The 24,890-nt window shown below is 45.6% G+C and overlaps 1 protein-coding gene across 1 annotated transcript in view; it reads left to right on the top strand.

The window, feature by feature from the left end:
- PRUNE2 (prune homolog 2 with BCH domain) overlaps positions 1-24,890 on the top strand; it is a 233,125-nt gene that overhangs the window by 126,391 nt on the left and 81,844 nt on the right. Inside the window, exons 5-6 of the mRNA XM_088464042.1 lie at positions 13,798-13,859; positions 15,773-15,973. Of these exons, the coding sequence (XP_088320168.1) occupies positions 13,798-13,859; positions 15,773-15,973 (263 nt within the window). The remainder of the gene's footprint in view (positions 1-13,797; positions 13,860-15,772; positions 15,974-24,890) is intronic.

Genomic DNA, 24,890 nt, shown 5'->3' with positions numbered 1-24,890 from the left:
GGCTGATCCTAGCATTAGCATATAGTCGCAGATGCAAATACGACTCAGAATCAGACCATTATTGATGGTATACATCAGAGATGCGCCATTGCTAGTGTCTAGGGAGAATTGTTACTGAACTGGGAAGCACATTCAAGAGCAGGGATGATGATAGACTTTTTTAAACTGACGTAAGAACAGAAGTTAATGTATAATGCTTTCAGATGTTGGATAGAATAATAAAACTGTGCAGGTAATAGGATTACAGTCGTTTGATATATTGACAATGCTGATAATGAAGCAGGTGGCATGCAGACTAAAAGCAGAGTCCAAATACAAGCCAAGTCAGGGATTCCAGTTCACAAGTTATTTGTCAGGCTAAAGGTCAGCTTATTAGAATATCAGTCAGTCTCAGCAATTGCAATGGTTTTGTACATATCTGCAGGGGCGCCGAGAGGGGGGGGAGCGGGTACAATTTGCCCGGGCTTCCAGAGGGACCCGGCAGGGGCCCGGGTCCAGCGCCGCCTCCCCTCCCTCCTCACTATCTCCCAGCACACAGCGTGTGCTGAGATGCAGTGGGAGATTGCTGTGGCTGCTGCTTAGCAGCCGCGAGCAATCTCCTATGCCGGAGGGGGGGAGCGATCACACTGATCGCGCCCCCCTGGCTTTGCGCCGGGCTGAGGGGCTCGCAGCGCCCCCTCCCCGGCGCGGCGCTGCAAATGTATACTTTTTTGTACTTTTTTATTCGAGGGGGCGTGGCCACGCCTCCCGCGATTAGGTCACGCCCCCTCTTTACCGGGGCCCGGCAGGACTGTCAACGGCCCTGCATATCTGGTGCAAAAGGCCCCTTATAAAGGAGGATACATGAGGATAATGAGAGGCAACTAGTGAGGGTGTGGAAGGAAAAGTCAACATTCAGAATATCTAAAATAAATGTAGGGCAAGGCTACATGTCAACAATTTTCAGTTTTCAAAAGATATCTCATATGAGCATTTTATTATTGCAACAAGATGTACAGGTACACATTATAAAAAGACAAATGTTCTGAGGCAAATCAATAGCCCCTTAGTACAACATGATGTACTGATGAAGGGGCTATTGTTTAACCATTTGCCTATTTCCCGCCCCTTCTCCTATGCTGCTCAGACAGGAAGTGAGCACACTCTCACTGATCACTGCAATTTGGGGGGAGCTGTCTGACGTCAGACAGTGATCGTCACATTAGCTAACAATTTTCTGCCCACCCTCTTGGTGACCTTGCTGGTGCCGCCATCTTCCCCCACTACCCCTATCCTCACCCCTTGGTAGAGTCATCTGAAGGGGCAGGGAGCAGGAAATATGCCAGTTGGGAGCATAATTAAATATTTTTCAAGCAGAAAAGACTTCTATATTTTATCACAACATTTTGAGATGGGAACTCTTACATACTGTATTTACTATTCTTTCATTTTATTATCTTTCTCCTCACTACATCGCATTAGTATATTTTCATTTACAACCCTTCACATCCTACAAGCTCTAAATTGCATAAAACCCATACAGAGCCACTGTACAACTCCACAGATTCCGACACTGGCTATCTACAGTAATACTTCCACAATATACTCAATGACATCTCCACTACTACATACAGTCAGGTGCATAAATATTGGGACATTGACAGAATTTTCATATTTTGGCCTCTTTTCACCACCACAATGGCTTTGAAATGAAACAAACAAGATGTGCTTTAACTGCAGACTTTCAGATTTAATTTGAGGGTAATTACATCCAAATCAGGTGAACGGTGTAGGAATTACAACGGTTTCTATATGTGGCTCCCACTTTTTAAGGGGCCAAAAGTAATGGGATAAACTAAACAATCCTAAAACTAACTTTCACTTTTTAATACTTTGTTGCAAATCCTTTGCAGGCAATTACAGCCTGAAGTCTGGAATGCATAGACATCACCAGATGCTGGGTTTCATCCCTGGTGATGCTCTGCCAGGCCTCTACTGCAAATGTCTTCAGTTCCTGCTTGTTCTTGGGACATTTTCCCTTCAGTTTTGTCTTCATCAAGTGAAATGCATGCTCAATCAGATTCAGGTCAGGGGATTGACTTGGCCATTGCATAACATTCCACTTATTAGCCTTAAAAAACTCTTTGGTTGCTTTTGCAGTATGCTTCGGGTCATTGTCCATCTGCACTGTGAAGTGCCGTCCAATGAGTTCTGAAGCATTTGACTGAATATGAGCATATAATATTGCCCGAAACACTTCAGAGTTCATTCTGCTGCTTTTGCCAGCAGTCACATCATCAATAAATACAAGGGAACCAGTTCCATTGGCAGCCATAGGCCCACGCCATGACACTACCATGCCATACTTTACTAATGAGGTGGTATGTTTTTGATCATGAGCAGTTCCTTTCCTTCTCCATACTCTTCTCTTCCCATCTCTCTGGTACAAGTTGATCTTTGTCTCATCTGTCCATAGGATGTTGTTCCAGAACTGTAATGTCTTTTTTAGATGTTGTTTGGCAAACTCTAATCTGGTCTTCCTGTTTTTGAGGCTCACCAATGGTTTACATCTTGTGGTGAACCCTCTATATTCACTCTTGTGAAGTTTTCTCTTGATTGGTGACTGTGACACATATACACCTACCTCCTGGAGAGTGTTCTTGATTTGGCCAACTGTTGTGAAGGGGTTTTTCTTCACCAGGGAAATAATTCTTCTGTCATCCACAACAGTTGTTTTCCGTGGTCTTCCGGGTCTTTTGGTGTTGCTGAGCTCTCCGGTGCGTTCTTTCTTTTTAAGAATGTTCCAAACAGTTGATTTGGCCACACCTAATGTTTTTGCTATCTCTCTGATGGGTTTATTTTGATTTTTCAGCCTAATGATGGCTTGCTTCACTGATAGTGACAGCTCTTTGGATCTCATATTGAGAGTCAACAGCAACTGATTCCAAATGCAAATGTCACACCTAGAATCAACTCCAGACCTTTTACCTGCTTAATTGATAATGAAGTAATGAGGGAATAGCCCACACCTGTCCATGAAATAGCTTTTGAGTTGATAGTCCCATTACTTTTGGCCCCTTAAAAAGTGGGAGGCACATATAGAAACCGTTGTAATTCCTACACCGTTCACCTGATTTGGATGTAATTACCCTCAAATTAAATCTGAAAGTCTGCAGTTAAAGCACATCTTGTTTGTTTCATTTCAAAGCCATTGTGGTGGTGAATAGAGGCCAAAATATGAAATTTCTGTCAATGTCCCAATATTTATGCACCTGACTGTATGTATCAAGCTTTATCTCAAATTCATCTCTTACACAAGCTACTTGGAGCTGCCACAGCTGCTTTTCTAATACCCACCTAGATTTTAAATAATACATTATACACAAGAATTTAGACTAGCATGTTGTGTTATGTATCTCATATAAAGAACAATACAAGTGGTATTATGCAGTCAGTGTGAGATGAGTCAATATAATGTATATTCTAAGGCTAAAGATCACTCTCAGAGCATTGTATTACCCTAGTCATAAACATACATTATATAACCATATGTGTCCAGCACATTGTACCTATTGGTGAGCATCAAGTTGTACCCAGAACCAGACAGATGCTCTGAAAGTGGAGTCTACAATACATAAGTGTGTAAATACTCTGTCATGTTAATTATTCAATTCAGTATCTTTAGGAATTAGGAGCAAAGCAAAAACTTCAAGTAATTTTGCACCTTGGTAAATGTAGGTGGGGTAGACTTATGGTGGGTACACACTACACGATATGCTCCCTGAGCGATATCGTGTAGTGTTGTCCCCAGCAGGCTGTGCTCAATGTCGTTCATGACATTGAGCACAGCCGCTGAACGATATCATTAATGATATCGTTCAGCGCCGGGCTCTCTCCCCCATTCCCTGACATGCAGCAACCTGACGAGGTCGTCAGGTTGGCCTGCATGTCAGCCCGATGAACGATGATGACGAACGACCCACGGGAACGCGCGTCGTCGTCATCGTTCATCTTTTTGGGGTTAAAAATGGACGATAAAGTGAACTATGTCGTTATCGTTCAATCGTCCACTTTATCGCCCAGTGTTTACGCACCATTACACAGCATGATTCAAAGTAAGACGGATTTATCCTTACAGGCGCAAATAGCGTTTTTCGCAATACAGCACATGTGCAGAAGCACTTTTGCATACCTACGGTCGATTCTGAGACAGTCAGATCTGCCAAACCTCGCGTTGTGCAAAATGGTCTGAAACTGGGCAGCAACATGCAAGATCTGTCTCGGGTGAGTGTCATGAGTGTGTAGCTAAAGATCTGTGCGATTTGGAGGATGGAAGTCTGAGCCTGATTCAGAGCCGGACACTCTGAACGAGCGCCCGCTCTGAATCAGGGCGTTTTTTTTTTTTTTGGTGCATCCTCCTGGATGCTTGCATAGCTGTGGGTTACCACCCACAGCTTATGCGAGCGTCCATGATGATGGTCGCGATGGTCAAGACCATCGGGCTTGCGACGAGACCCTGCGGTAGGGTCTCGCTGCCGCAAGCCTTGGAGTGATTTTGGCTCTATCAGAGCCAAAATCACTCCCACTGACATCACTAGTGATGTCAGTGGGGCTGGACCCAGACGGTAGGCGTTCCCATGGGAACGCCTCCGTCTGGGCAGCCACGCCCCGGCACTCCCACCAAAGGGGGCATGCTGTCACTCACTATCGACAGCACGCCCCCTTTGGTGCGAGACCCGGAGCGACGGCTTCCCCGTCGCTCGCCGGGTCTCGCACATGCGCACGACGGAGCTGCCTCCGTCGTGCGCATGCGCATTTGGGTACCATCGACCCGCTTGCGATCATCCTGCACTCGCGAGCGGGTCTGAATGAGACCCTCTGTTTCTGATGGATCTCTTGCACTTAGCATGGAGCTGGTGAAAATGCCAATACTAATGGTAACTGTTGCTGCCGGTAAATGAGAGTGCAGCCCGGATTCCCATTTGAAGATACACAGAGATTGTGCATTAGCTGTACTGAGTCTGACATTAGCATAAGGTAATAAAACAGTCACTTTGTGACCGACTCACGTTCAGACCTGAAATGTGCAGAGAGATATAGGGGTCTATTTACTAAGCAGTGTTATGAGACAGAGTGAAAAGTGATAAGTCTGTGATAAGGTGCCAGCCAGTCAGCTCCCAACTGTCATTTCACACACTGTGTTTGAAAAATGACAGTTGGGAGCTGATTGGCTGGTACCTTATCACAGACTTATCACTTTTCACTCTGTCTCCTAACACTGCTTAGTAAACAGACCCCTTACATTTGGAAGATGCGTGTAATATAACTCAATTCAAGATTACAGTGTAATAATAAGTTGTTCATCATTTACTGGGCTAGGAGTTGGTATTTACCCTGCATGGAAAAATATAAATGTAAAAAATATAAATGCATTCCTTGCATTGCAGCATGGTTTGTCCAGGTACAAAGTTATGTACTTGCTTCTCTTGCTTTGCTCCCAACTCAAAATCAGCCCCAGAACCTCCAGTGATCTATGATAAAAGACAAAATACTTAGGCCCTGATTCAGAGCCGGACGCTCTGACAGAGCGCTCGCTCTGAATTAGGGCCGTCCTTCTCTTTTTTTAGAGCGGCCTTCTGGCTGCTCGCATAGCTGTGGGTGACCACCCACAGCTATAGCGAGCGGCCAAAAAGATGGTCGCGATGGTCAAGACCATCGCAACCATCGGGCTTGCGACGAGACCGTTGTGGTAGGGTCTCGTTGCTGCAAGCCCTGGAGTGCTTTCGGCTCTAACAGAGATCTCTTGTGATGTCAGTGGAGCCGGCCCCAGACGGTAGGCGTTCCCATAGGAACGCCTCCATCTGGGCAGCCACCCCCCCGGCACACCCACCAAAGGGGGCGTGCTGTCACTTACCATCGACAGCACGCCCCCTTTGGTACGAGACCCATAGCTAAGGCTTGGCCGTCGCTATCCGGGTCTCGCGCATGCGTACTGGGCCAACATCGACCCGCTTGCGAGTGCTCAGCGCTCGCGAGTGGGTCTGAATCAGCCCGTTAGTTCACAGTTATACATGGCCTATACATTATGCAACACTCAGTGCTCATCTATCCAATATCCTATGTAAAATGTACATACGAGACATCAGCCTATGCTAGCCAGTTCAACACCATTGTTTCTCTCCTCTCATTGACAAGTTATACAATTTTATATCAATGTTATCCCCTCTCTGAGCTTGTCTCCTGATTTTCTCACTCCCACCCTGGATTGAGTTTTCACTTACTGGATTTGCCAAATAGTAATACAGATTGTAATTATGTAGGAATACTGCTAAATGCCCTGCAGTGTTCTATTAAATTAAACTTAGGCATTTGTTGTTACTGGCATTGTCTCATCCCCGGGAGCATAATAAAAGTATACTTGTTTGTAGTTCCTTGGCCTACTAAAATGTTGAACATAGCTTTGGAAATTCTTGCTAATTCAGGCAGTTTATACTTGTTCATCTTTGACTTGTGAGTTCATTAACTTTTGTACCACTAATCTGTATGTTCACTGGTCCTTGTTGTATTTTATTTTTTATTTAAACCTTTTATCATTTATCTAAGCAAATTTTGACAGTTCTTTTCAATCACTATTTTGTATTTTAAAGATTGTTGTTTCATGAATGTACTAGCCATTATTAAGTTGTATTTGACTTGTACAGGGGATGGCATAATAATTTTAGATTTTAAAATGGCAACATAGAGTTCTTTATTTGTGATGCTTTTATAATCAACAAAAGGTTCCAAAGAATTGGTCAAAAGTCTTTAATTACTATGGTCAAAGCTATAACTCAAGACTTCAGAGCAATAGTTTCTTGTACTGTAGTAATATGTAGTTCAATTAACTGTTTATAACATTTGCTTCATAATTATGTTTTTTTTAATGATTTTCAAATATTTAAATTTTATTGTTTGTAAAGGTTTAAAAATGTAAAAAAAAGTTTGAATTGTAAATATATTTAAAAAATAAATTTTAATTTAAAATGCAAATTGAAAATGCATTTTCAATTAAAAATGCATTTTCAATAAAAAATATATTTTTTAATTAAATAGGACGGAATGTATCAAAGTTAATAATGTGGTTAAACCTCCGATAACTGCTGTTTTCAGAGGTTTACCACAATACATGTGGAACCATATATGTATTAAAAAGGGTCCACAGTGAATATTAGATATCCGCACAGTATGGGGCTGTTCTCGCAAGAAGCCTCTGTCACATGATGATTGTACATGCACAGACCAATGGCAATAGGACTCCCAAAGAGCCGTTCAGGAGGCAGGTATCATAGGCGAAACTAGAGATCTGGTACTGGGTGGTCCCAGCTTTAGCATGTCAGATATTGTGTTACTGTTTCTTGGGAAAAAAAACTGTATCACACACACCAGTGGCATCTGTCCCCATGGTGTTACCCTGCGTGGAGAGGGACGTTGCGTGTGCGGCGTAGCCGTTCGCCGCCAAAAAGGGGGTGTGGCCTCGTGGAAAGGGGGCGTGGGCACTTGGGAAGGGTATGGCCTTGTCGCCCGTACCCCAGTGGTCCGGTGTGGTGGGGGGTGCCAGAACTACGGGTGATCACTGTGCAGTGCTGGCTCCCTCACACTGTCTGGAGCCGAGTGCTGCATTTAATGCTACAGTGCAGCATCCGGCTCCTGTCACCTTGGTGTCACCCCCTCAGCTGGTTTTTGGGGCCCCAGTCAGTTTGAAAATCTTTTCTTACCTATATGGTGGTTTCTCTGCAACGGGGAACCTCTGAGGAATGTGAGCCTCACTGGGCAGCGTCTTCAGCCGGTATTCACTATTCATGTAGGAGATAACATTGTCTGGAAAATGCCTATTTACGTAGAAACATAACCCATGTCATCATCATAACCAGATAATATATACTGTAGTAACAGAAGCTTTTGTGCAGGAAAAATGGGAATTTCCCTGATCAAACTTCTGTGTCTCTCCAGGCTCCCCTGTGTTACTCCAGATCCCCAATGTCTCCATCCCTAGGCCCCTCTTTGGTTCTCCAGGCTCTCTGTGTCTCTTTACCTCCAGGCCCCCTTGTCTCTCACCCGGACCCCCTGGGCCTCTCCATCTCCAGGACCCCCTGCATCATTCCATCCTCAGGCCCACCTGTGGCTCTCAGCCTCATTCCCCCAGCCCCAGTGTCCGTCTCTCTGCCCCAGTACATCTCTCAGCCCCATTTCCCCAGCCCCAGTGTGCGTCAGCATCATTCCCTAGCCCATGTCACCCCAGCCCTGTGCAGTCAGCTCCAACTCCCCCCAGCCCAATGTGCAGTCAGCTCCAATCCCCCCCAGGCAAATGTGCATTCAGCTCCAACACCCCCAGACCCCTGTGCAGTCAGCTCTAACCCCCCAGCCCAATGTGCAGTCAGCTCCAACACCCACATACCCCCTATTTCTCACATCACTGAGCTCTCTCAGAACAGACCCCTCTCACATCACTGACCTCTCTCACCACAGACCCCTCTTACCTCTAAACACAGACCCCCCCCTCACAGCACAGAACCCTTCTTTCTCACACCACTGATCCCTCTCACCTCTCAGAACAGACCCCCTTTTTCTCACATCACTGAGCCCTCTCACCACAGACCCCCATCACAGCACAGACCCCCTCTTTCTTACATCAGACCCCCCCTCACAGCACAACCCCCCCTCACAGCACAACCCCCCCCTCAGCACAACCCCCCCCCTCACAGCACAGACCCCCCCCACACAGGACAGACCATTGGGTTACCTAACCTGTGCCTCGAGGCTCCCAGCACTGGGTCACGTGTGTGGAGGTGAGAGGGAGTCGGCTGCTGCTGCTGTACCCGGTAAGTCCCCTCCCCTGCAAGCTGCATTGTGGTTAAGGCCGCTGTGTTCTCCTCCCCCATGTATAGGCAGCAGGTGACAGTGTCAGCATCTCAGCTCCTCACTGGCATAGTGCGCAAGCGTGCACGGCATGACGTCACCGCGCACTCGTGCATGAGAAGGATGAATTCGATTGGTGACAACACAAGAGAGGCGGCGGTGCAGAACATGAAGGTCCTCCCGGTCTGGTGGTGGCAGGCTGTAGAGCGGACTGAGCGGCGTTAACGCCTTCCTGACCGGGAGCCCATTAATTATATTTAAAAAAAATGTAAATTGGCGGCAGAGGCTAATGGGTGGTCTGGTGCACACCCGGACCTCCTCTTAGTTTCGCCTATGGCAGGTATAAATGGATACCAGCATTATTAAATGCCAGTATGCATGCGATAGGGGGTGGGATGTACAGCATAGTATATGCGATACATCATGCACCCCGCCAATAATCCTTTTTTTTTTTATAGGGTATAGTGTTCCAAAAATAATAATAATTTATGACATCTTAAAACAACTAATTAGCTAAATAGCTACACTGTACTGTAACTAGTTTTGTTTTGTAACATCTGTGAGGTTAATTCAGAGCTGTTTGTAAGTAATTTGCAAATGCCACCGCATTACGTGCTCAGAATTAAATGCAAATCTTTGCCTGTATTCAGAGTTGACCTCACCTGTGCAGTTGCATCACCCCTATCCATCCACTGCACCACCCCTATGCATCCACTGCACCACCCCTATACATCCACTGCACCACGCCTATGCATCCACTACACCACCCCTATGCATCCACTGCACCACCCCTATGCATCCACTGCACCACCCCTATCCATCCACTGCACCACTCCTATACATCCACTGCACCACCCCTATACATCCACTGCACCACCCCTATCCATCCAATGCACCACCCCTATCCATCCACTGCACCACCCCTATGCATCCACTGCACCACCCCTATACATCTACTGCACCACCCCTATACATCCACTGCACCACCCCTATGCTTCCACTACACCACCCCTATGCATCCACTGCACCACCCCTATGCATCCACTGCACCACCCCTATGCATCCACTGCACCACCCCTGTACATCCACTGCACCATGCCTAGACATCCACTGCACCACCCCTATCCATCCACTGCACCACCTCTATACATCTACTGCACCACCCCTATGCATCCACTGCACCACCCCTATACATCTACTGCACCACCCCTATACATCCACTGCACCACCCCTATGCTTCCACTACACCACCCCTATCCATACACTGAAACCATCCCTATCCATCCACATGATAGTGATGACGAAAACAATATGATGTGATGACAGCTACACGCCATCTACATGTCCAGTACATGCAGTTAGAACACTTATACTACATGCATGCGCCAAGTTGATAAGCAGTTACACCCACTCAGCCACAAGCAGAGATGCATCTGAGATAGTTACGACCCCTCTAGTTGCATATGCTCAGCTATGGAAAAATCACAAGATCCATGTGCATAATGGGTTTGCATGCAACTCTGAATCAGCTCCTATGTGTACGAGCCCTTAAGTTCAAATGTTAATTACTTTTTAATATTTTTCATTATTTAATACAATGAATTATAACATTGCAGGATGCAGAAAAAAATATAGTTACTACAGGTATGTAAAGTTTGTAAAATAAAAAAAAAAAGTTGCACACTAATTCAGGCAAGACCACCGACTACTCCTACTCTGCTACACATGTTCCATGTTTCATACCCTGCATGGGGTTTCCACCATTTGTACTGATGTTCTGAAAGGACATTCCAAAACCTGACTGCATCTGTGATAACCAACCAGGTGGTACCTAAAGCCCTGGAACATTCATGATTGAAAGTCTGGTATACAAAGGCATGGGAAATAGGCAACTTGCTTCTGCTTCTGTTATCGATCTATCTACAGAAGAGGAGCCCTGGCTTACCTTTCTTTCATAGCGTACACAGGGTCTGATTTAGAGATGTACGCAGGGCCAGCCCTAGCCCAAATTTTTTGGTAAGCGAGTATATTTTTTGGCGCCCCTCTATGCAGTGCCCCTTTTACAGTGCCACCGGTAGTGGTCCCTCCTGTGCAGTGCCCCTTGTGCCCCCAGTAGTATTCCCCTTATGTAGTGCCCCAGTAGTAGTCCCCCTATACAGTGCCTCCAGTAGTGGTACCCCCTATGCAGTGCCACCGGTAGTGGTCCCCCCTGTGCAGTGTCCCTTTTGCCCCCAGTAGTAGTCCCCCTATGCAGTACCCCCGGTAGTGGTCCCCCCTGTGCAGTGCCCCTTGTGCCCCCAGTAGTAAGCCCCTTATATAGTGCCCCAGTAGTAGCCCCCCCTATGCAGTGCCCCCAGTAGTGGTACCCCCTATGCAGTGCCCTTTATATAGTGCCCCCAGTAGTATTTCCCCCCCTTGTAGTGCCCCCAGTAGTATTCCCCCCTTGTAGTGCCCCCAGTAGTAATCCCCCCTTGTAGTGCCCCCAGTAGTAATCCCTCCTTGCAGTGCCCCCAGTAGTAGCCCCCCTTGTAGTGCCCCCAGTAGTATTTCCCCCCCTTGTAGTGCCCCCAGTAGTATTCCCCCCCCTTGTAGTGTTCCCAGTAGTAATCCCCCATAGCAGTGCCCCCAGTAGAAGCCCCCCTTGTAGTGCCCCCAGTAGTAGTCCCCCCCCTTGTGGTGCCCCCAGTAGTAATCCCCCCTTGTGGTGCCCACAGTAGTAATCCACCTCCCCCCACCCGCAGTAGAGACGTAATAAAAAAATACAAAAAAAACCCACTTACCTGAAACCCGCTCCTGCTCCCGCCGCCGATATCAGCTCCTCCGTCCGCCGCTTTGCATCATGGGAGTGACATCATGACGTCACTCCCATTACCCACTGCGGGAGCCGGAAGATGTTCAGCTCTGGCAGTGGGAGCAGTAGCCGATGAGAGTCTGTCTGACTCTCATCAGCTTCTAAAACACACAGCTGGCGGCTGTGTGTTTGTGCTGTGTAGAGCTGACTGAACTCCGTCCGGTCAGCGCCACACACGCGGTGCAGCTGTGCCACAGAGACACAGTCTGCCCGCGGCCCGCAGCTTAGGCGCCCTTCACTATGTGGCGCCTTACGCAGCTGCGTACCATGCTTATCGGGAGAACCGGCCCTGGATGTACGCTATTCCCATATTTATGCAGTGATTATCGTTCGTCTGCACATGCATCATGATCGCACTGTGCATGCACCAAGCTACCTTTGTGATGCTGCTCGCAGTGACTATTATTCTGAAAAGTGATTGACAGTCATGGGTCGTTGGGGGAGGTACAGGGGAGTGGTGGCTAAATTTGCAGGGGCGTCCCGGCCATTTTCAGTGCGTTTCATAGCTTGTGTCTGCGATCCCGTAGGCAGATAAAGTGGTTCCGACATCTCAGGTCAGGCAGTCATTCTCAGTGACCATAGGGCTAATCGAATGGCCAATTATCAAATGATCTGCGATTTCGGCAGCGTATTTGTACGCAATTGTTTGCAAAGTCTCAATACATTTCCAGTCGGGCTACAAGATTCGCATATTTTCGCACAGCAGCTGTGTGCTGGATCGTAGCTGGGAATGTATTAGCAAACATGTCTGAATCAGGCCCACGGTTCAGACATACACGGTACAGACATAGACCGTACTACATACTCAGCGCAAAATGATAAACAGCTTGTCTGTGTGTGCAAAGGAAAAGAGTGCTGCTACATTCTCTGGCAGATTATTACCCTAGTATTAGTCTTTTTGCCTTTCTCCTGTTACAGTATGATCTGTATACTCAGTGGCAAAGAATAGTCATATTTAGGACTACTAGGCTCATTGTTTTCTATTTTTATTCTGTGTAGTTTTTAAAACTCTACTCTTAATAAAATCCTAATAAAGCTTGCTGAGCTATGGCAGTACCCTTTTTATACATTCTATATCATAAAGGTTCATTCCATTTTCTACTAATAAAGCTCCAGTACTTGAGACTGGTGATTTCATTGGGTGTCGTCAACTGGAAAGGGGCCTATCCATTACCCGACTTTGTGAACAATCCGACCAAAACCAGGAGGTCGCATTGTTCACAAAGTCGGGTAATGGATAGCCGGCAAGGACCTGTGATGTGTGTGCACGCTGGGTCCTTGCCAACCCCAACTATCTACTGAACATGCCCGTCAACCTGACGACGCTCGTCAGGTTTGGCATGTTCAGAGATAGGAGGTCGGCTCCTTCATTGAATGACGTTCAGTGAATACAGTTCAGTGCGGGCACCGCACCTCGGCGACCTGAAGGTCTGAACGCTAGTTGTTCAGTCTTCAGGTCACCTAGTGGATAGGCCCCTTAAGAGCTGTAATTAGATACACTCACTAGTAATGTTCAGAAGTATGAAGGTTTGGTGTCCATGGTCAGAAGTACGAAGGTTTGGTGTCCATAGTCAGAAGTACAAAGGTTTGGTGTCCATAAAGGCAGAGACCAGTACAAGATGGTTGAGGCATAAGACAAGTTGATAACATGCTGGCAATGGTGCATGTGTAGAGAGTAACGCAGGAACAGCAGCAGCTAGGTTACTTGGCATAGCCTGGCAAGGATAAGGTGACAGGCCTGGTTTATAGTGGAAGTTATGGGGTGATGCTAGGACAACATAGATCATCATGATAGCACTGAGCTTGACATAAAGTAGGGCATTGCCCAAGAGCTACAGTAACTCAGTCAGAAGAGCAGCAACCTCCATAGACAGCAGCCCTGGAGTTTGAGTCCTGGCAGTACTCTCCTTCAAGAATGTCCTCTGAATGATTAAAGAGCAAAGTTATTAGGATAAAGTGATACTCTTATTACTCTTGAAACATGAACATTTTCTGCTGGCTCAGGCTCCCAATAATATTCTTTAATTTAAGTAGATAAAACATCATCTTATTATGCAATGCTCTTTTTCCAGATCAATTATATTGGACGATGTGGGAATGGACATCCCATATGATGCAGCGGAAATCAGACCAGGTAGGAGTGGCATATACATTACCATCTGCTCTAATACTATGCAACATACGCATTTTACTGGGTGTTAAATTATGCAGTTATAAGTAGCTATGACTCTTGAAGTTATTTTGTTAGATAGTGGTATTGATAGGCCTTTATTTCTAGATTTGACAAGTAAATCCAGTCTACTAATTTCACGTATGATGAGAAAAGTAGCAGGTTTTATTTTCACAGTCTTTAATTAGGCTGCAAAGTAGATTGCAGATAACAACTCTCAAACAGCCATTAATTTCACTGAACATTTCCGTAAATTAATGCCATAGCTCATACATTGCAAAATGTCAGTGTTCATGTTCTTCAGACATAGCAGTGGCTGCATTGGCCACATATGTCTACAAAAAAATTAGGATCTAACAAACATTGTAATAATGTATTTATGCCATATGCTCAGGCATGCCCATGGCAATATGCTTCCATCTATAGATAACTAATATATGTGCCAGGTGTACCACAGGCATACAGAATCATATAGCATGCCTTATGACTTACGAATGAAAGGTTGAAAAAAAAAAACATTTTAAAATATTTCAACAATATCAAATGATTTACAACCCTTTTACACCAGAGCTAAAACCCGGGTATTGCAGGCTCAACCTGGGTAGCTTCTTGGTATAAAAGGGGACAGGGTTGGATTCCCGGGTTGAGTGACCCAGCAATCCAACCCAGGTAACTTGCAGGGTTTATTTAACATGGGAATGACCCATGAAACCCTGCAGTGTAAACGGTGCGATCCGGGTCACGATGACCCGGATCGTGCCGCATGCCTGCTGATTGGCCGGCTTCAGTGGCCTTTGGAGATGACGTCATCTCCAAGCTTCCACTTCAATGCTGGAAAAGCTCCGGTGTGAACAGTGCCAACTCAGGAATATCCTGGGTCGGCATTGGGGAAATTCCGGGTCTGATCCAGATTGGAACCCTGTTCCAACCTCTGAGTCAGACCTGGAATTTAGGTATAAAAGCGGTATAAGACACGATCAACGAAGAAAGCACCTACCAGCCTCTGCTGTGAATTTTGTTATCAGTCAATCAGAAGTAACTAGCTAGTGCTGGTAACTAGCATCATTAGTGTGTATTATGTGACTTATACAGATGTTTCCAAATACATCTTACCTCCATGCGCTACAAGTCACATTACACATAATGCGTGCAACAAGAAGCTTAACAGGTTATTTAATTTAGTCCTCTTGGACATTCATTGTATATGGTTTCAATGGAATCGGTATGAAATACCGCTGGCTGCATGGCTGGCGGTTCGATTCCCGGCAGTGGCAGCCCGACACTGGAACAGATCCCGGCAGCGGCAGCCCAACAGCGCTGAAAATCCCGGTCGCCGTAAGGTAAGTAATGACTAACCTAACCTAACTCCCCTAACCCTCCTTAGGGGTGCCTAACCCTAATCCCCCACTGTAAGTGCCTAACCCTAATCCCCCCCTTCTCCGCTGCCTAAACCTAAGTCCCCCTGGGGAGTGCCTCCCTAAATCCCCCCCGGGGGTTCCTAACCCTAACCCTCCCTCCCCCTAGCCTAACCCTAACCCTCCCGGGGGGTGCCTAACCCTAAGTTCCCCCCAGGTGCGCTAAACCTAACCCTCCCCCCCCCGCAGCTGTACGCTCGCGACGCCCGGCATCCCTTTGATAGGGATGCCGGGCGCCGGTTTCCCGGCATCGGTGAAATGACCGGCGTCTACATCTAGACGCTGGGCATTTCACCCTCGCCGGGATATGACCGTCGGGAAGCCAGCTGTCGGTATAATGTCAGCCGGCTTCCCAATTGCATCCCGGTTTCAATGATTTCATAATAAATCATATGTAACATATGTATAGTTTATTGTACATTTATAGAGCACCAAACTTTTATTTCCTTACTGTATTTTTAGAACCTCCAAATTCATTGGATCTGAATGGCTCCCATGCCAGAAAAATAAAGCTTACAGCTCCTAACATTAACCTGTCTCTGGACCACAGTGAAGGTTCCATCCTGTCTGATGATAACCTTGACACCCCAGATGAGCTTGACATTAATGTAGATGATCTTGATACTCCAGATGAAGCAGATTCCTTTGACTATACTGGAAATGGTAAGACAATATCTTGACTGCATTCATACTAAGGGGGTCTATATAGTAAGCCTTGGGGAAAGATAAAGTGGATGGCAATAAAGTACCAACTAATCACTGTCACTTTACAGGCTGTGTGTGAAAAATGATAGTTAGGAGCTGATTGGTTGGTACTTTATCTCCCTCCAAGGCTTAGTACATAGACCTCTTTATTCTGAAACAGCTCTTCTATTGTTGCCAATAATCCACAAAAAATAGTTTGTTGTTGATGGCAGTTCATTATTTTTCATTTTTTCTTTTATTCTTCCTTAGTTTTTTTAAATATTGTTTGCATGTAATATATATTTCTTTATTACATAAGTTACTATTTCTATGTTGTAATCCTTGGCCTTCTTATTTGAGGTGGCTGTCATCTGTCATGGGTTAGCGGAGGTTGCCAGTACATGTGGAGTTGGAAGCAATTTACACAAAAAGCTTAAGTGAAAATTATGCAATTTGCATAATTGTGGCTTTTTTTTTAACATAATTTATTCTTGGCGTACTACAGAACCCAGCATGCTCTGGATGCAAGGGCATTCTGTCACTTGTACTTTCTGCCAGCATGCTCTGTCACCAGACTAAGGTATCTATTTACTAAGCAGTGTTAAGAGACAGAGTGAAAAGTGATAAGAAAGTGATAAGTTGCCAGCCAATCAGCTCCCAACTGTCATTTTTCAAACACAGCCTGTGAGGATGACTAAGGGGGGAACCCAATTAGTCGCTAATAGTTGCGCGTGCTTGAACTGGCCACTGCGATCGGGACTGCGCAGAGCAATTGACAGAAAGTGCCGTTTGTGGGTGGTGCAAGGGAGTGGTCGGGGAAACGCAGGCGTGCCTGTCCATTAGAATGTCGTTGCATGGGCGTGCATAAATTATCCACTGTGATGCCCTACGCAGCCTGAGGCCTGATAGCGTGCGATGAATTTAGCAATTTTTGAGTAAGGTCAGAGCTTGTGCAAATGTGCGTGAGGCTGCGATGGTACTCGATTGTACAGATGTTTTCGCAGTCTTGCTAAACATTACTGATGTGTGTAAGGTAAATGGGCATACTAAAGTAGCGCTGCGGCGGTATTGAGATCACAATGAATTAGCATACTATCGCAGTTGAACTCTGTGCGTAATTGCTATTGCATTCGCAGTTGCGATCCTTAATGAATCAGGCCCAATATTATCAATACTTTATTACTATTAACTCTTCGGGCAGGTCTAATGTTTGGGCAGGTTCCTCGTAGTTTTGCAGTCAGCTTTTGGTCAAGTAGTAAATGTGCGGATAATTTTCTTATCTTATGTGGAAAAATCAATTGCTGGTCTGATGTTCTAAAGCACAGGTTCTCAAACTCGGTCCTCAGGACCCCAAACAGTGCATGTTTTCCAGGTCTCCTCACAGAATTGCAAGTGAAATAATTAGCTCCACCTGTGGAACTTTTAAAATGTGTCAGTGAGTAATGACTACACCTGTGCACCTGCTGGGTGACCTGCAAAACGTGACCTGTGTGGGGTCCTGAGGACCAAGTTTGAGAACCTCTGTTCTAAAGTCCAGTTTTTGGGCAGTTAGGAGCTGATTGGTTGGTACTTTGGGGGAGATGTACTAAGCCTTAGAGCGAGATAAAGTGTAGAGAGATAAAAATACCAACCAATCAGCTCTTGTCATTTTTCAAATACACCTATAAAGTGACGGTTAGGAGCTGAGTGGTTGGTACTTTGGGCCTAATTCAGAGCCGGTCGCTATTTGCGCTCGCTCGTCCAGAAAATAGGGGTGGCTATTCAAATGAACCGTTCGCTGTTTGCGGTCTGTTCACGCCTCTAGGTCTGAACGAGCGAACAAAACTTGCGGTCGTTTTTTGGGAAACTACGCCCCCTGGCCGCTCGCATCCTACGTCATGTCCGCTATTTATTAGATTAATCGAGTACATCGAACAGGGTATGAGCTGCTCGCTATTCTTGTGGTTAGTTTTTGCTACCACAATTTTGCGCGCAGTTCTGGCTATAAAGTAACCCAGTGACGTGGTCAATGACGCTGCTGTTTTAAATATGCACACCCATAAAACGCCCATTTTGACCTTTAAGCACGCCTGCGATCGGATCTCCACTCCCCGTTTTCAAGCACCTTCCCCTGTTACCACCCACATACGCCTCATCCTGTCACTCAAATTAGCAGGCATTCGCTATTTTGCGAGCACATGAATTTCGGCCGCACTGACTGGTTCGCGCATGCGTATAACGATCCGTACGCATGCGCAGTTGGGCAAACATCGCTCGGAGCGAACGAGCTGTCACTTACGAGTGGCTCTGAATCAGGCCCTTTATCTCTCTCCAAAGCTTAGTACATAGGGGCATATTTAATTGGGCGCGAGGTTTAGAGAAAACCTTTCACCCCTAGCGCCCAGTTTTGGATTACGGGTATGCGTGCTTCCGATACCCACGGTATCCAATAATAAAAAAATGGACGCAGGGTCTTCAGCTCTGAAAACCCCGCGCCACGTAAAAAAAAAAAAAAAGAATTCTGTACTCACCTGCCCGGTGGTCTCCGCGGCTCCTGGTGGCCTCCCCTCTATCTTCTCACTGGAGAGGGGGCTGCTGGGAGGCTCCAGGGGCTGGTGGGAGGGGTAAGGGCTCCTGGGAGATGTAGTTCTCCCAGTGCCCATTTGGGGGGGCACACAGACACTGGGGGGGGCACACAAACAGGTGGTCACACACACACACATTCACTCATACACACTTGCAAACAGTAACAAACACTTACACACACTGACATACTCACCTTGCTGCAGAAGAGCCGGCTCCCGGCGTTGGATGCAGAAGACAGCGCTGCACAAGGTAAGTAATTAAGGACTAATTAAGCTAATTGGAAACTTCCAATTGCTTAGTTAGTCCTCAGTGGGGGGTACTGCCGGGGAGCCAGAGCAAGTCCCGCTGATTTTTCATAAAATTAACGATTTTAGGAAAAATCACACTTGCTCTGGAGGTGCGTGAATAAAAATCTCCCGGCGCGTAAAAAAAGAAAAATTCTGCACCTATTTGAATAGCAAAAAACCCGCACCTGCAGGTGTTTTTTTTTTTTGCTATTCTTGCACCCATTTGAATATGCCCCATAGACTCCTTAATCATTATCCACTTTATCTCTCGCCAATGCTTCATAAATATCAGTCTATGGGCTCTATTACTACAATCTGCATTGGGAATGCAGATTGTAGTGTGATATTACCGACTGAATTCAGCCAATATCACAGGGATTTACTAAAAATCCCTTGCAGGGACAGAGCTTGTGATAAAGCTCTGTCCCTGCGAATCCCCTCCGCACAGTTATCACGGTATTTTCGCAAAAAATACTGTGACAAGTGCCTGCACATGCGCCGATCGGCTGTCGTTAAGCCCCGCCCCCCGCGACCCCCTTCCCTTAAGTACACTTACCTGCAGTGTTCGGTGCTCCGGTGATGTCCTCCATGGCTTCGGTCAGCTGACATCCCATCTTGCACTGGGACACAGTCAGGTGATGACCGGGCCCCAGTGCAGGATGGGAGACCAGCTGACTGGAGGGAGGACATCACGGGAACACCGATCCCTGGACTCAGGTAAGTTTTTTTTTTTTACTAATTTTAGCTGATCACTGGGGCCGGCTTCGGGCTCTGCCCTGCCCTTTAGAGCAGAGCAGGAGTCCGGTAACCGGGGAAGACCCAGGTGGCGTTATTATCACAGGGCTTTCCCCGGTATTTTTTCACAATTTATTTTTAGTAACTTTGGCCAGATCACATTTCCCATTACAATTATGGGAAATGCGATCTGCTTTCTAAAAATAAGTGATAATTAGGGGTTGGTGTAGAATTTAACTAATTGTACTCCAATTGCCCTTTAGTAACTTTAGGTGATACTAAAATAATGTGAAAAGAGTGTGAAAACACCCTTTTTCACTTTATTTTAGTAAAAATAATATTAATAAATAGAGCCCATATATATGGTAGTAGTAATTCTTTACAACATCTGAATCCCAAAATTCACCGTGTTATCACTTGTTCCAAGAAATATAAAAACATTTTGCCTGCACTATTTTCTTTATACTGATATAAAAAAAGTTGGCAATTCATTTCATACTGCTATGAGCTTTGACAGCTGGTTTTCATATGATTAGTGTTCCTGATTCATCATTTGAGTCTGAAGCTATTTATATTTACTAATGGGCACAGAAGAATGAATATTCTTCATAAAAGTTGCCAATCATGGAAATATATCAGGAAATTGTCATGATGATCTAATCTCTCCAGCAGAGAAGAAAAAATAAGAAGCACCCAGTGGTAAAGTGAATAAGTACAAATTTGTACCCTGTGAGACCTAATGGTGAGTGGCTTGTACCACGTGAATATATAATAAAAGGCTTATATTCCTTGCACCCAGTGGCGTCTCTCCCCGTGGTATCACCCGGTGCAGGGAGGGATGCTGTGTGCATGGCGATGCTGTGCGCTGCCAAAAAGGGGGCATGGCCTCACTGACAGGGTATGGCCATGTGGGAAGAGGCGTGGCCTCGCAGCCGAACCCCAGTGGTTCCGTTATTACTGGGGGGCAGGGTGGGTGCCGTAGGCACGGACTGCCCTGTGTGCAGTAACAGCTAGTTCCCTCATAGTGTCAGGAGCTGGGTGCTGCACTTAATTATACAGTGCAGCACCCTGCTCCTGTCACTGAGGAGGAGTCTGCACCTTGGTGTCACACCTCGGCGGGTGACACCCGGTTCGGCCCGCACCCCCCTTGTGATGCCACTGCTTGTACCTCCTTGTGCACCTTCTAAGGTCCTCTGTTAAAGGTTGATTAATATGATACCGGACCCTTTGGGTCTCAAAGAAAGAAGTATAATGTATATGAACCTATTTATGGACCTATTTATGAAGATGCAGCGATAACAAAGGCTTTCTGTGACCGTGTACCACTACAATAAAATATGAGTTATTGCCGCAATTCACTAAAACGTCACCAGGGTAGCTGAGTGATACTTAGCTCCCCAACAATTCTGTCTGGCAGCAGGGAGACGCATCTTACTGCTGGACCAGCCAAATCTACAATCATCAGTGCTTGCGTGAGACAGTTTTCTTCAAGGATAAATAGGCAGACCAGCTATCACTATCAAAACTCAAAATAATGCAGTTGTCTAGTTGCTGATCCTATTTTTTTATTTTTAAATTAAACTGGTGTGTGTATGTTTTTGTTATGTTGCATTTTTCCCTGGTGCACTACAGGTTCCAGCTGGCACAATTGCCAGGGCACCTGATCTCCAAGTGCCAGCATGCCCCAGCAGTCACTTTTGGCACTGGTTATGCTGGTAACTGTAGTGTGCCAAGGAGAAGTGTATTTATTCTATTTTTTTTACACTATTGTCCAGTAACCACCGGTACACATGTACAGTATCAGCAATAGAGCACTAAGGCTGGGCATACCAGGAGAGGGTACACTCAACCCCCTAAGGAACCCACAGGGCCGATGCTACCATTAGGCAGCTTTAGGTGAGTCTACAAAAAAAAGGATGTCTCTTTCAGTTCCAGACAGGTTGGTTTAGTGTGTGGAGGTGGTTTTATTGAGTGCTGACAAGGTTAGTGTATGTGTGTGTTGGTTTAATGAGTGCTGGCAGGGTGAGTATATGTGGGGGTAATGGGTACTGACATATATTGGAGCACAAATGTGTAGCATAAATATATTGGGGCATGGATGTGTGGCATAATTTATCGTGGCACAGCTGTGTGGCATATAAATAATTTGGGGCACATGTTTGGCATATGTACTAGGGGCATTGTTTGGAATAATTAATGGCTATGTGGCATACAATAACTTTGGTGCACAGCTGTGTGGCACGTGTTGAGGCACAAATGTGACATATGTATTGTCACAAATGTGTGGCATACAGTCAGGTGCATAAATATTGGGACATTGACAGAATTTTCATATTTTGGCCTCTATTCACCACCACAATGGCTTTGAAATGAAACAAACAAGATGTGCTTTAACTGCAGACTTTCAGATTTAATTTGAGGGTAATTACATCCAAATCAGGTGAACGGTGTAGAAATTACAATGGTTTCTATATGTGCCTCCCACTTTTTAAGGGGCCAAAAGTAATGGGACTATCAACTTCATGGACAGGTGTGGGCTATTCCGTCGTTATTTCATTATCAATTAAGCAGGTAAAAGTCTGGAGTTGATTCTAGGTGTGACATTTGCATTTGGAATCAGTTGCTGTCGACTCTCAATATGAGATCCAAAGAGCTGTCACTATCAGTGAAGCAAGCCATCATTAGGCTGAAAATCAAAACAAACCCATCAGAGAGATAGCAAAAATATTAGGTGTGGCCAAATCAAGTGTTTGGAACATTCCTAAAAAGAAAGAAAGCATCGGAGAGCTCAGCAACACCAAAAGACCCGGAAGACCACGGAAAACAACTGTGGTGGATGACAGAAGAATTATTTCCCTGGTGAAGAAAAACCCCTTCACAACAGTTGGCCAAATCAAGAACACTCTCCAGGAGGTAGGTGTATATGTGTCAAGGTCAACAATCAAGAGAATACTTCACAAGAGTGAATATAGAGAGTTCACCACAAGATGTAAACCACTGGTGAGCCACAAAAACAGGAAGACCAGATTAGAGTTTGCCAAACAACATCTAAAAAAGCCATTACAGTTCTGGAGCAACATCCTATGGACAGATGAGACAAAGATCAACTTGTACCAGAGTGATGGGAAGAGAAAAGTATGGAGAAGGAAAGGAACTGCTCATGATCCCAAACATACCACCTCATCAGTGAAGCATGGCGGTGGTAGTGTCATGGCGTGGGCATGTATGGCTGCCAGTGGAACTGGTTCCATTGTATTTATTGATGATGTGACTGCTGACGAAAGCAGCAGAATGAATTCTGAAGTGTTTCGGACAATATTATATGCTCATATTCAGTCAAATGCTTCAGAACTCATTGGACGGCGCTTCACAGTGCAGATGGACAATGACCCGAAGCATACTGCAAAAGCAACCAAAGAGTTTTTTAAGGCTAAAAAGTGGAATGTTGTGCAAGAACAAGCAGGAACTGAAGACATTTGCAGTAGAGGCCTGGCAGAGCATCACCAGGGATGAAACCCAGCGTCTGGTGATGTCTATGGGTTCCAGACTTCAGGCTGTAATTGCCTGCAAAGGAGTTGCAACAAAGTATTAAAAAGTGAAAGTTGGATTTAGGATTGTTTAGTTTGTCCCATTACTTTTGGCCCCTTAAAAAGTGGGAGGCACATATAGAAACCATTGTAATTCCTACACCGTTCACCTGATTTGGATGTAATTACCCTCAAATTAAATCTGAAAGTCTGCAGTTAAAGCACATCTTGTTTGTTTAATTTCAAAGCCATTGTGGTGGTGAATAGAGGCCAAAATATGAACATTCTGTCAATGTCCCAATATTTATGCACCTGACTGTATGTATTGGGGGCATAAACGTGTGGCATAATATGTATTGGAGGCATTGATGTGTAGCTTAATTATGGAATAGGGATACAGCAGTGTGGCATATAATAAATTTGTGGCATAACAGTATGGCATATTATGAATTGGGGGCAGTGTTATGAGGAACAATATGATTTTGGGACTCTGCTGTGTGGCATATTAGTTGGTGCATTTCTATTCTATTATGAATTTGGGACACTTCTGTGTGACATATTATAAATTCGCATCACTAATATGTGGCACAGTATGAATTGGAGGGAGCATGGGCGGTGGGTCAAATGTTGCCTAGGGCGCCCAGGCACCTTGCACTGGCCCTGGGAGCCCCACCATAATCCCACCTGGCCTGTGGCTGGTTGTAACTATGGTTGAGAGACCCGCACACTGTGGTTTTCCCCTCTTTGGTTCCACTATCCCTGGCTGGTAAAACATAGTGATGTTAATGGAAAATCAGGGGGACCCCATGCTCTATGCCTCTACCCCAGGGATTTTTAACCTTTTTTAACTCGCGGCACACCGAACAAGATCTTAAAATTGTTATGGCAGACCATCAGTCCCCCACGGGAAAAAAAAACACACACATTGGCCCCCATGGGAAAAACCACTCACGAATTGGCCCAACACAGGAAAAAGAACAGCCATTGGCCCCCACAGAAAAGCAAATATACTCATTGCACCCCACAGAAAAAAATAAAACAATTTCCCACAGAACAAAATACAAAACAAAATGGCCCCCACAGAAAGAAAACAAACACACACATTGCCTCCCCCCCCCACAGAAAAGCACATTGCTCCCCAAAGAAAAAAACACAGAAAAAAAAAATACATTGGCCCCCACAGAAAAAATAAAATAACCAGCTGTGAAGTCTCACTGTTGTCCCTGTCCTGTCCCTCATCGGCTGGGGTTGCTCAGTCACACTCAGTGACTGGGCACACAGTGCAGAGCTGGGAGCAGTGTGCAGACAGGCATGCAACATGGCATGTGTGACCTTTGTCATGCCACCGCGTTTCCATAGGTCAGGGCTCGAGCCTCCCATAAAGCCCTTCACTGCCTGGGCCAGCAGTACAAGTAAAGTCAACTCTGACCTCGGGGCACACTTGACAACCGCACAGTGGTTGAAAAATGCTGCTCTACCCCCACAACTATCCCACTACCAGTATAAGCTTTAAGGCCTGAGGCTGGTGGTTATCAATTTTGTAGGGGACCCCACAATTTTTTTTGTGTTAATTTTATAAATTTTCACTTATTTAAGAAACACAGTGATTGTAAAACGTGGCAGGTTTGTGGTGGATAAAGCACTAAGCATGACCCCAGTCACGACTATGCCTTCTAACATGCCAGCGGGATAAAATAGGGGTTAACGCTTGGAAATCCACTGATTCCACGTAAAGAGTTTTTTTTTCCCGCATTTTAAAGCAAAAGCCCCCCGACCTCCCCC

Source organism: Taudactylus pleione, unplaced genomic scaffold (assembly GCF_031769625.1).
Source record: "Taudactylus pleione unplaced genomic scaffold, aTauple2 ptg001573l, whole genome shotgun sequence".
NCBI lineage: Eukaryota > Metazoa > Chordata > Amphibia > Anura > Myobatrachidae > Taudactylus > Taudactylus pleione.
This window is presented reverse-complemented; position numbering and strand designations above follow the sequence as displayed.